We start from the raw sequence: 14,386 nt of genomic DNA on the forward strand, positions 1-14,386 counted from the left end.
AACTAACGACTCAAAAACCAGAAGACTCGAGAGGTGAACGAATCATGGCTTCTTTCGGTTCCGACTGTGTGCATTGTTTAAGCTTAACTTATATGGTTCCGTGTGACGTGAACGAACCACTCAAAGACCTGTCAAAAGAGGTGAGCTGATAATCATAGCCAAAACACCAGGTAAACAATAAATTATAATTTTCTCTTTCTTATGGCATTCTAGTTATGACTTGTTTGTAGTGTGGTCAACGTCTGGGCTAGTTGTAGATGAGTTTGGAAGCAACTTGTAACATTTTAATAATATTTTGCCAAATTGAACGAAAAGAACGATATGACTCTAAAAAAGATTCGTTCATCTCAATGAACAAGACTCAAAGGTCCGAGTCAGTAAAATGACCTGTGCTGCGTCCCAATTCGCATAATATTCATCCTAAATAGTATTTGAAAGTAGAATTAGTATGTCCCAAATCGTAGTATGTTGAAAAGAGTACGCCAAAGGTTCCCGTATGGTTTACTATTTCCGGTAAAAACTCGAAGTGTAGAAGCATCCATACTCTAACCGCTGAAATTGCCCACAATACATTGTACATAGCACGTGAAATCGATTAGAACTACAAACGAGGGTGAAAAGTGTAAACAAACTACAAACATCATGGACGCGCGAGACCAATCGTCAAGTACAGAGGCTTCGGTAAAGATGTTTGTATGACTGTTAATTAATACCTAGTCCACAGGAACATATATTATTCGCGTTTTCTGTGTTATATTTCATCTGCAACAACAATAATGAACTTCACATTACCGTCTAAATGCAAAATTATCCAAACACCTGAGGAGATTTTTTCTGCATGAAAGACTCGTGAATGGGAGATTAACCTGCTGCTGCTGCTTTTCCAATAAGTTAGGAAATTACATATGAAAGAAATGTGGATGATGTGTGGATGATTGACAGGGCTTGTAACTAAGCAACACAATGATCTGTTAAAGGGCAAGTAGTATGTCCCAAAAGCTTGCATACTCTTCTGTTACACACTCAAAAGTGTGTACTTTTTCTTCACAAAAAAAAAAAGTACATACTTTTAGGGTGTAGTAAAAATATGCGAACTGGGACGCAGCACTGAACTTCCCATCACTACTGTGAACGCCGCTTCCGCTTATGAAGAGCGCAGCGCGCAAGAGCCAATCGCAGCCCTTTTTGTTGGCGTGTGACCAATCAAAGGGGTGTAAGAGAAATTGGTAGATAAGGATCAGAAAGCGAGCGGGATATTTATATTTGTTTATTTTATTTGCTATAAATGCTCATGTTGTTTAAAGGTACAGTTTTTATATATGACTGTATTAAATGACAAAATTGTGTTACAAATTTATACATTTTAATACAAGAATTGCTGCTGTGAAGAAAATATAAAACTGTGTATGGAAAGCATCGTCAATGCACCGCGATGTACAGAGATATCGAACTGAACCGAATCGATAGCATGATAATCGGAACCGAACCGTGAGACCAGTGTAGGTTCACACCTCTAATGTACATGCCAACTAATTCATATTAGATTACAAGTAGACTGTTAGGTTGGGGTTAGTGTAAGTTGACATGTACTTGCAAGGTTAAATGTCTGTTTAGCAGCAGTATCAGCAGATATTAAGCAGACAGTCTATTAGTACTCAAGAGGACCATCAAAATAAAGTGTTCCCATTAATTTTATTGAATTATTTATTAAACGAAGACTATGCAGTGTTATTTTACATTTGATTATTCAATTCTAGGCGACGCAGTGGCACAGTAGGTAGTGCTGTCGCCTCACAGCAAGAAGGTCGCTGGTTCGAGCCTTGGCTGGGTCAGTTGGCATTTCTGTGTGGAGTTTGAATGTTCTCCCTGCGTTTGCGTGGGTTTCCTCCAGGTGCTCCGGTTTCCCCCCACAGTCCAAAGACATGTGGTACAGGTGAATTGGGTAGGCTAAATTGTCTGTGATGCGAGTGTGAATGAGTGTGTGTGGATGTTTCCCAGAGATGGGTTGTGGCTGGAAGGGCATCCGCTGTGTAAAAATGTGCTGGATAAGTTGGCGGTTCATTCCGCTGTGGCGACCCTGGATCAATAAAGGGACTAAACTGAAAAGAAAATGAATGAATGAATATTCAATTGTACCTGAATACTGTTAGACTCTTTTTTTATATATATATTTTCCTTTATTGTATTTCTCTATGCTTACAGATTGTTTATTCTAATTTAGCTGATGGACTCTACCGAATCATCCTAATTAATCTAAAAGTATCAATTAATTCCAAATAAAGATATTCACGTCATCTGGTGAAATTGTATTTATATTGCAATATATAAATTGTACAATACCAAAATCTTGCAATGTTAGATTTTTCCAATATCATGCAGCCCTATAGTTGGGTCAAATATTGACAAACTCAACAATTGGGATAAAAACGGTCATAAAATTTGTTTGATTTAACCCAATTTAAAAATTAACCCAATGGATGGGTTTGCCCATATTTTACCCAATGCAAGTATATTTAGAGTGTGAAAAAATAAACATAGTGGATTTAAATATGGAGGCTTTGATACACATTATGTGCAAAAACATGGTTAAAATTACAATCTAAAAAAACAAAAGTTACGCTTTTTGAAGTAGAAGCTGAATTAAACAAGTCACTTTAGAGTTACTGTTATGATTTTAAAAAATACACTTGCAGGTTTAAAATTTTACATACCTTAACATACAACAAATATTTTAGCATAATAAAACTATATTATTGCACTCCAGCCATTTGCTATGCATATTTGTGCTTATTCACTAAACCAACTTCATAGTTGCCATTTTCCTTTTACAAGTAATTTTCTACATGTTACTCATGTTTCATTTCTCAATGAAATGAGAGCAAACAACCAAATAAAAGATTTCAAGAAACAAAAAAGGAATTGATTTCCTTCCCGCCACGTGAGACTCTTAACTTCCTACCATAATTCCAGAATGCAAAACTCAAATTCAGATCTAAAACTCTTTTTCACAATCCAGTCAGTTCCCAAAATCATTAATCCATCTACAGTCTAATTTTCTCATTTTAAGACCTTGAAAATGTTTAATTGGGAAGAAAAAAGAAAACTCGACTCCAGAATAATCCCAATGTCATTCTCTTACTTTCCACTTAATTCTCTTTACCATCTATTCTTTCTTAACACATTAAAGAGCACAGCAAGATTGAGGTAACAACTAACAACTAATATGAAACATAAAGCTAACAATAAACAAAAAAAGAAAACAAAAACAAACAAAAAAACAGTACGAACTATGCAGTCAAGAAATGAGGGCATCAAGAACCCTGTGGGCAGGTTAGAAACACTATAAAGAGGTAGCTATAAGTGATACTACGTGATATAAGCAGCTTTGGACATCTAACCTTCACACGTGTTCACAGATGACACTACATAATAGCTATGGGGTTTTCCCATAGAATCTAAATGCAGTTCAGATGGCAATGAAATTTTAATCATAATTTACTATATCACTGCAAAAGAATGCAAGCACCAGCATTATCAACCTTTTATTTTTAACCTATTATGATTAAGCTTATGATTACTATTATTTTTATTGTTGTTATTATTATTATTATTATTATTATTATTAGAACTATTATTATATTGCCCAATTATATTATATAATACTGATATATTTTTATGAAACTAAATCATGGCAAAGGGGAGGGGGGATCATTAAAAAGCCATTAAATATTAACCGTTAAATGCCAAAAATCAAAATCAATATTTAATATAATTCTCATATTTGTAAGTTAGTAGTCAGTAAGTATTGTATTTGAAGCTGTAAGTATTAAATCCAATCAATGACAATCATATATAATGTACAAACATTTGTGCAGTTCTGTTCTGGACTGGGCATGAAATAAACCCTTAAAAGTCCTCTTAATTTGAGACCATAGATATTTACATTAGATGTCGCCAACGCTATTGGTGTCTATTGGAAGGAATATTGGTCAGTATCCAAATATTTTTTTTAATTCAGAAAATTATAATTTTACATCACTTTTCTACATCGATGGATAACAACTGCACAGGCATTGCCAACAAAAAGTTTGTTTGTGTACATGGAAAAGTATTATCCTCCCTCCCTGTTAAATTTGATCTAATCCATGTCCTGAAACACACCCCTCTCCTGCTTTCACTTCTCATTCTAATAAAGGGAGCGATTCATTTGTGAATAATTCCCCGACTCGTTCACTTAGCCGACAATAATACAAGTTTCTAGCACCGCAGCATCTTGTCAAATTTCATTTACATTATTTGTTGATTTTATTCAACCAAACTAGCATAAGCCTAGAATTTAGTGTGAGTTGGTGCTACTTTCTATATGATCAGTGCAGTAAGTGACTGTATTATCATCAATACTTGTTTAGCACAAAAGTGCATAACATACAAAAACGTAAAAAACTAAATCTTACCTATGAAATGTTCTGCCTTTATGCTTTGTTTTCTTTGTTTGCTCGTTACTACACTAGTACACAAGCGCTAAAGTCCTGCATCATCAGATTGGCTTTAGTCTTGACTAGTGTGGTTGAATAACATTTATCCTGGGAGCACTGTACAAATGTGGCGGCGCTATTGACGCATGCTCAGGGTCCGTATGTGATATCTAGTGCATATATATTTATGATTTGAGACCAAGACAAATGAAGACAATACCAAAACAAGACCAAGACCTTCAAAAAATAGCCTTGAAAACAAAACCCCAAAATTATATATATTTTTAATTCTGTTTATTATGATCATCATCTTTTTTCACCCTTTTCTCTGTATTTTTATTCATTTACAGAATCTGTTTCCACTATAAACTTTTGACGCAACAGCAACTCTTGAACTGAAAACAAGCCTCCTGCACTTTTAACACCAACAATCTGATTCACTGAATGACCGCGAGGAAAACAGGGCCAGATAAACTCACAGCTGTCGCGGAGAACAGCACATTTCACAGTGAGAAAAACACCACCCTGGAACTCACTCTTCTATCTGACACACACTCACACACACAGCTGCCCTCCTTATTTAACCCCAGTAAACATTACTTCAGTTTGTCATATTTTCAATAACACACTCTCTGCTTGCCCCAACAACATTATCTGTGCTGTTCTGAATACAACCATCTGAAATGTAAGAAGTCATATAGAAGTAAAAGTTTCTACCCTGTTCCCTTTAATAACGTCAGAGTGTTTTCACAACAGAAGTTTCAGAGATAATATGAGCTGACAATATGACTACTGAAATTGTGTAAGCACAGAGCCTAAGCCCCGTTCGCCACACACACACACACACACACACACACACACACACACACACACACTGAATTGCACAAACACCCCGTGAGTCCCCCATAAACATGCTATGGGCCCCTGTAAGGGGGCTGGGAGAGAAGCACGGCTATTTATTGGTTGTGAAAAGTGAGACTGTTCCAGGCACAGAGAGCCCGTGATGATGTGTTACAACCGGTTACATCAGTCATAGGCTGCCACTGCGTAATGAAGCCAGCAGGACAGAAAGATGACAGTATTTCACTGTGATATTTAGAAGAAAACTTTGCACATACAAAAAAAAAAAAGTTTAATACAGAAAACTTTATAATAGAATAGTGTCACTGACAAGAGATTAGATGGATACTAATGAACAACGAATTAAATGCTCTTTATTGAAAATGCACACACCTTGCCTTTTTATCATACACCCAGTGCAATAAGGCACAAGAAGTGTATGCTGCAATTTGTTGCTATTTTCAAACCAGCACAACCCTAATTTTCACGTTTTATGCCCAATTGTCTAAATAACAAATCCATTTGTGCCACTTTGTAGACTCATGGGTTAGCCGGTCTATAAAGGAGGTGTGTTAAGGTGCATTGTTGGTGCGTAGCTATTTTGTAAAACTCAAATAGAACACAACGTTGACCAAGTAAAAGATGGTCTAAAGTCCAGTGCAGAGCGCGTTAGTTATGCGCCTATGCAGGTTCAAATACTTAATGCACAGAGGATGTACGTCAATACACAAATATCTAAAAATAAAGGAACTAACTCCATGTCTTCTTCATGTCCGGGGGCTTTTTTCAGTTTATTCATTACAATTTGCATTTGTATGTTATTATTATTAGCAGTATTATTTATGATATGCATATTTATATTTGTTTTAATAAAAACAAGTTTAGATTTGTCCACCTGTCGGGTTTTGGAGACGTGTGCATCACCATATGGGACATAAAAATAAGACGTGTGTTTGGATATAATGGTTTTTTGACCACACTTCATTATTATTGTTCATTTATTCATTTGCTGGAAATTAGAACTGAATTTTGAAATAGTTTTGAAGCAAATCTTTGCGCTTAACAGACAAAATTAAATATATAGGCTAATGGATGTCTTCAGTGGAGTGCGTACAACACCGTTTCCTTATCCACGAAAGTAAAGTAAAGATTAAAAGTAAAGAGAAAGAGAAAGTAAAGAGGCCGAATGGAGAAGGCTCATGTTTTATCCTTGCACTGCAGATGGTCTGTTTACTGTTTTCTTGCTAGTAAAGCGTTCAGTTTTTTCACTTACAAAGTCTACCATGTGAATAGCAAATGTGCCATGGTGTGACGCAACTGACGCTTAAAGAGAATGCGAGCTGAGACTCTGATTTGCTTAATGCATGTTATGCCTTAAAACACACCAATAACTCATTAAGAGAATAAGCACAAATGTGTAATACCATGTGCTGTGGCGCAAACCGTATTTTTCCATCCTTAAAAAAGTTTTATAAAGTAAAATAAAGTGGATTCGGACACATCCTTAATGTTTTTTACTTTTTACTTTACTTTACGCCTAAATTGTTAAAATAGAGCCCTATATACTAGGGCTTGGCCGATAAACAATATCATAACAAATTGCAATAAAATGTATGTCAATAACAATGATAAGCTCTGGACATTTTTACTCAATATTAATCCTAGGAGCCAATCACGCAGCAGAAATATGCAACAACAGGAATTTATAATTGTGTTGATATTAGAGATTCACTGAATTTTTGGTCGCCGAAAATTATTGGGCGAAAATAGGTCATGCTGCGTTACCCAGTATTGTTCAGCACGCTCGCTTTACTTTTCCACCAGCAGTATCCGCCTTCAGTCATGGTTGGGATACTCTTTTAAAAGTGGAAGCATTAACAACTTGTATCGAAATATATATCGTTATCGTTCAATATAGAAAATAATTATTGAGATGGCATTTTTTCCATATTGCCCAGCCCTATTATATACTATACTGCAGGTTAACTATGTTTATATCCGCTTGTTATGCGTGACGTCACGCGAAGTGGCTTCCAGGTCCAAGGACTCTATCAAAATGTGTGTTTAGACTCATCAAATAGTAATAAGAAACGTTTACAAACCGATGAGATACTTTCGGAAATCCAGATCACAATATTTATGTCCATGCCTAATATCCGATTGCCAGAATGTGATACATTTTTTATAAATTGTTAAAATTTTGGTATTTGTGATGCAGCAAGTCCAGAGAATTATGAGTACACTATGATTTTATATAAAATTGACTTTAATATATGATATGACTAAAAAGTGGTCATAAATGAATATTTTCTCAATTCAAATGAGTAGCAGCTTGGACCTGGAAACAGTACTCCATACGTCACGACTTCACAAGCGGATATAATGTCCACACTATACAGATATCCTTAACTTCTCGGATTTCAACTGTAATGCAGTAATGTGCATCTTTTGTGACTGATAATTATTGTGAAAAGTGCTATAATGAAAATTGCATGGGTAAAAAAAAAAACATCGATGCACTTTAACTGTGATGCACCCAGCATTTAATATTATAATATCTTCTTTATGATTATGCACAAATACACTGAAAAAATTATTCAAAGATGATTCCTTGGATTTTCTACATTTGGTTGTAAACAATTTATATGGGCTAAATTTAAACAAACAAATCAAGTTGAATGTTACTAAATTTAATTTGTTTGTTTAAATTCAACTCGTATAAATTGTTTGCAACAATTTTTCAGAAATCATTTCTTTCAGCGTACTCTCTAATAATGTTGGGTTGTTTAACCCCAATGTTTTTTCCAACTAAATTTAAATGGCTCGTTGGGTTACAGCAACATTGCATTTTTAGAGTGTAAAAAACCTTTAGAATGACCCTTTTGAAATATTTTTTAAAATTTAATTAATGACATTAATAAAAAGTATTTTATTTATTATTATTTATACTAGAAGTTGTTTTGTTTTTTGGAAAAAACAGATGTATAATGTGTGATAATCTAAAAGTGTTTTAAATGTACAGTATAGAACAAAATAGATCGACTGTGTTGATATGCAAGTTTCATGAATATATATATATATATATATATATATATATATATATATATATATATATATATATATAATTATGTTATTTATTCAGACTCAGCAAGTTAATGCATTTTCTCTCAATATAATTTGTCATGAAGTTACTGATTTATGAAGTGTATAAGCAATTCTTTTTAATAGGAAGAAAGCAAAAACAACAGAATAACCCAGCGAACATCTAAATGTAATATTTCTTCATATTAATAAAGTACATTGGTGCTATTTTTATGAATTCATTTAGAATGCAGTTTCACAGAGTTTTTTTCCCAGTAACCCTGAAAATGGTTATAATAGTCATTTGGCATTCACTCTAGACCATAGTCCCTCAACTGTACTTCTGGTGGTTATCCTTCATAAATCATTCAAAACAGTTTCTCTGCAACTTCACACAGAATGAAGGAAATGCACATTAGTGGTTCGCTTGCATTAAAACTGTCATGAGTGGCTTTTTCCATTCTCTGTGGGCCGGGTGAAAATGTCACAGCTGCGTGGGTTTGACACAGCATTATTGGTGGGGTGAGGTTGAATAATTGTCAGAACTCATTCACAGAGCTGCAAATGCTTTGCATAAATATGCGAACACAAATGCAAGCATCCACGCAGGAATTCACGACTGACAGAGTGCCAACCGCATAACTAAAAAAAACGAGATCAACCTATTGTACCAAAATATTGACTATGACTACTAAATCCTACTAGATTTATCAAATCAATTATATCTCAACCCATCTTAGATGACATAAAATAAAAGCATTTTCAAATAGCGAGGGTCGTGCAGCAAATTCCAAAGTTGATTTGTGCACAGTTCTGAAAATCAAGTTAATTCAAGAGGACAAAGGGAGCATTTAGAGGGGCCAGATAATTGCGTTGAGACATTGAGGTGCACACACTCAGTAACTGAAGCCATGCACATCAACAATGCAATAAAGCCTTTGTTTAACGGCTCAGGATTCTCAGAATCCACGGACGAAGACTGAATCTGACAGCTCAGCACCTCAGATAGACCTTGTCCTAATGTGACACCCACCAAAAAAAAAAAGCTAGTAAACAAACAAACAAAAAGAGACATCGTAGGGCCCTATGCTGTTTTGCAATGTAGTAAACCTTGATGTATTTGTGGTATCATGCCATAAAAATGGATTTTGCTTTAAACAGCATTGGAATTTGTAAATGTGAAGTTTCCAACCCAGGCTCATTCTGAAAACGTCTATATACATTTCTGGAGTAAGCCAAATACGTCCCAGAAGCTACATATTCTTGCGAATCCACCAGAGGTCGCTGTGTACACTTTTTGAGATCTCAATTTTTTCTTGCGAGTTCCATTTGCGCCTGCTTCTCTCAAATAAATCCAACTGAGGCTGCTGTCGTCTGACTGACTCACCCTCCTCCTTCCCTAAACCCAACCAATAATGTTTTCAAAAGGATCGATTGATCTGCCAACCCACTTCCCTAAACCCAACCGACAGTTTTAAAAAGAAATTCAGAAAAAAACACTGATTTTTACCACGTTTTCAGATTTTACCACATTCTCACCCTATTATTTTCTTGTTTATTTTATTTTTTGGCTTTTGTTTTTGTCTTACATGCTTTCTGGAACCATTCTTCACTGGGCTGGAAACCCATCATCGTTGTCAACTTCTCCCTGTATCTCAAGCCCACAGACGTACATAGCGAGCTACTGGACAAACGGATAACAGCAGAAAGCCGTCCATATGGAGGAAAGCGGTCAGCTGGTATGTGTGAAAAGGAACGACGTGATATCTGTGTGAAATAATTGCGCAGTTTTGTTTACTGCACACATACTAAAATATGCATGATGCTGGTAGTGTTTTCAGCATTTGTAAGTAAAACAAAAGTTAATGTATAATTTGAGTCAAATATTTTACTATTGTACAGTAGAAGGTGTTCTCATAACAATAGTAGTAGTAGTGGTGGTGGTTGTAGTAGTAGTAGTAGTAGTAGTTGTTGTTGTTGTTGTAGTAATGGTAGTAGTAATAAATATTAATGAGCAATTCCATGCAAATGCCATGAAAAAAAAATGTTCTCACCAAAATTGCAAAACCCTTTCTAAGTTTCAGTGTAGGTTTGTATTTTACAGTATTGTAAAAATACTCAAAATGGTCTCTGTCAGTGGTAAATCAAATTTGATTGTTTGAAAACAAAGTCACACAAGTGCCAATTTCACATCAGTCACATCCATAACGAAGCTTTTTCCTCATGAATGCAAAAATGTCAATTAAAATAAAATCAATCATTTGTATTCTATAGTAAGTCCACTCGTTTCCTTTTGATTAGCATTGTTTCTTTTGGGTTGTGCGGTTTAATGCACAGAATTTCTACAAAGTATGTTGTATACTGTAAACTCGCTAACTTTTTTGTTCACATCCGTAACGCATGTCTATTTTCCTCATTTAAAATATAAAAACAGACTGGTTTACAGGTTTACAGATTGACATTTTTCTGATCCCATAACTCTGTGGTTAGTTGTTTTGGAAAATATAAACAGATGTTTCGATAATGTTAACATATACAGTGTTGAAGTGAGAATTATTAGCCTCCTTTTTAAATTTTTTTCCCTTTTTTAAATATTTCCCAAATATGTTTTTACAGAGCAAGGAAACAGTATGTCTGATAATATTTTTTCTTCTGGAAAAAGTCTTGTTTGTTTTATTTCAGCTAGAATAAAATAAGCTTTTAATAAAAAAAAAAAAAAAGCATTTTATGGTCAAAATTTGTAGCCCCTTTTAAGATATATTTTGTCTCGATACTATAGTCTACAGAACAAATCATTGTTATACAATAACTTGCCTAATTACCCTAACCTGCCTAGTTAACCTGGTTAAGCCTTTAAATGTCACTTTAAGCTGTATAGAAGTGTCTTAAAAAATATCTAGTAAAATATTATTTACTGTCATCATGGCAAAGATAAAATAAATCAGTTATTAGAAATGAGTTATTAAAGCTATTTTGTTTATAAATGTGTTAAAAAAAATCTTCTCTCAATTAAACAGAAATAAATAAAACAATAAATAGGGGGATAATAATTCAGGGGGGCTAATAATTCTGACTTCAACTGTACCTGCTATGTGAATTTATGTTTTGAGATTATACTGCTAATGTCACATCAATAACGCTGGAATTGCTCTAATAATAATCTTTACATTAACTATAATATCTTTATGTTGTGTAAAAACTTTATATTAAAAAGAGTGCTTTCACATCTTTATTTTAGCATGAATAACACTGAATTTGAGAACAAAGTAAAACTTTTTTTACAGGGCTCCTAATAAATACACTTTAATAAAACTCTTCATAAATTGCTATTAAATTGAATGTTTTTTTTTTGTTGTTGTTGTTGTTGTTGAATCAGAATCCAAAAAAATAAAATGGGGGAAAGTGGAATTTGGGAAAAAATAAAATGGATTTAGATGGCTTTAGCTTCATGGAAGTATAATATGACAGTATTTTCATCCCACCTTTAAAGAATTAATTTTAATATCTTTTACTCACCCCATCTCAAAACGTGTAATCCTTTTTTCTTTGATGAAACAAAGGAGATGTTAAAGAATTCTAACTTGTTAACGGTGACTTTCCTTACACAAACTAAAAACATACATACTTTTGTCACCACAGAAGAAACAAATATATTAAAAAGTTTTTTGAGGGGAAAATACAATTTTTTTTTATGGTTCAAATTGGCTCATTATGGTTCTATTTCTATGAATCTCAGTATTGAAAACTTCTCTGACTACAAGAATCAATAAATCATATCCATGTCTGGAAATGGAATAATTGGTGAAAGGCAGCATGTGGAAATGACCACAGAGCAATGTGTTTAATTGCATGAGTGGAGCACGGTTTCCACAGGAATCTGATAATCACCTCAAAACACTAAGCTTCTCTTCAACACATATTTCCCCAAACTCATATCCTAGCATGTGAAAAGCAACATCAGCAGTGAACAGCTTCCATGATTAGAGCTGACAGAGTATGCAAAGGAGCTGAGGTGAAAATATATTTTAAAAAGAAAAGCGCAATATCAAAGATCCTGTAGTTCTGTATACAAAAATCTCAATATTTTACAAGCAAAAGTGTCTATTGTGACAATGAGATAATTCAATGCATAAAGCAACTGTGCAGCCAATTATGAATGATGCAGACAGGTTTCCAAAATGAAAAAAGTTTGTATTAAAACTTGCCTTAGTGTAATTTTAAAAAATACAAGTAAAAAATAAGCTTATTTAAAAGTACTCATGAGTAATAGCTTCTTGGTACACTGAACTGCAGATTCTACCCATAATAAACACACAGCTTAAAACTGTACAAAACACTGTAATTTATACTGCAATGTTTGTGAAAATTAATGAGGAATGTCTATTGTTTTTAAGAGAAATCACTTTTTACTGATAAAATGCAGCCTGTCTACTTTCAAAACAATATAGAAAGACAGTACAAAGATGACAAAATACAAAATATTAATAAAAACGGATTACAAAAAGCAGCAATAGCTTCATATAAAACTTCAGTCTTTGTTCAGAGCAAATGGAAAACCTTTAGAAATTCAAGTTCAGAATCAGACACCACACGGAAAAACCCAAAAAGTTAAGGTAACTAAAACCATTTGAGGAAACCGATTGCAACAAGCCATTTAAGTTCAAAAACTAATAATAATAATTAGTACTGTAAACTTAATCCATTTGAGTAAACGAAGCAATTTGAGCACAGTAAAACTCAATTAATGAAGAGAACTCAAACCAACTGAGTACTGTAAAACCCAATAAATTAAGGCAACTCCAACCGTTTGTGGAAACAGATTGCAACAAGCCATTTAAGTTTAAAAACGAATCCTAATGAGTACTGTGAACTTAATCCATTTGAGTAAAAGAAGCAATTTGAGCACAGTAAAACTCAATAAATGAAGAGAACTCAAACTAACTGAGTACTGTAAAACCCAACAAGTTAAGGCAACTCAAACCTTTTGAGGAAACCGATTGCTACAAACCATTTGAGTTAAAGAACTAATCTATACGAGTACTGTGAACTTACTCCATTTAAGCTGAAGTATTTAGTTAACTCATTACCTTCAACACTCTTTTCAAATGAGTACTTTCAGTAAATTTTAAGTTAACTACACTCATTTCATCTGAAAAAGTTGACTGTTGGGTTTTACAGTGCAGAGATTAGTTTTTTTTTACGGTTTCAATCACTTCATTTAAATTATTAGTAACGAAACACAGATTAGTTTAGTGCATCTCTTTAATTGACAACACTAAAGATATGCTAACATTTTCATCAAATAGTCAATGTATTTCTAAATAACTTTATAGATCTGAACAAAAAAAGCAGATCACAAGTCATCTACAAATTATTTTTAATTATTTTTTCTATAAATTAGTTACATTTTTTATTAATTAATTAGTTAAACTCTTATGCATATTAATATTTGTAAATAAAGTCTGTTATTTGTAAATAAACGTCGCGGAACCATCTGATGCGGAACCGCTGGCCCGTGCTGAACTGACCCCTCTCAGCCGAACTCTCTGCCAGGACCGACCCGGACCACACAACAAGCTGCTCCACATTTCATCACAACACCTTCCCCAAACCACCGCATTAAAACCCCTTCAGAAAAAGTTATATTTTGTAATAAATAGCTTCCACCACTGCATACTCCACACAGGGTACTGCACTGTATAATAGATATAATCCCCGTTGTAAACATTTTGACAAGCCGAAGCAAACTGCAGACAAACAAAAGGGAAAGTGGGCTACTGCCAAACACTTGAACTCACTTTTTGCGTAAAGCATCCAGTCACCCAGAGAAGGCATACTGTCATGTACACCCCAGTCCTGCTCAGTCCGCGAAGCCCCATTTTAGTCACTTGAGCTCGGCCGGAGACGCACACAGAGCTCCACTCTCTCCATTCACCTGAGGGAGCGCGGGGGCGCGCCTTCATAAAGCGTGGACACGCACACGCAGCACA

At 34.4% G+C, this 14,386-nt stretch overlaps 1 protein-coding gene across 1 annotated transcript in view; it reads right to left on the reverse strand.

The window, feature by feature from the left end:
* Window positions 1-14,386, reverse strand: part of LOC130228953 (uncharacterized) — a 55,485-nt gene extending 41,099 nt beyond the window's left edge. The window contains exon 1 of the mRNA XM_056457472.1: window positions 14,195-14,386. Within this exon, the coding sequence (XP_056313447.1) occupies window positions 14,195-14,359 (165 nt within the window). The 5' untranslated portion in view covers window positions 14,360-14,386. The remainder of the gene's footprint in view (window positions 1-14,194) is intronic.

This window comes from Danio aesculapii, chromosome 5, assembly GCF_903798145.1.
Source record: "Danio aesculapii chromosome 5, fDanAes4.1, whole genome shotgun sequence".
Classification (NCBI taxonomy): Eukaryota; Metazoa; Chordata; class Actinopteri; order Cypriniformes; family Danionidae; genus Danio; species Danio aesculapii.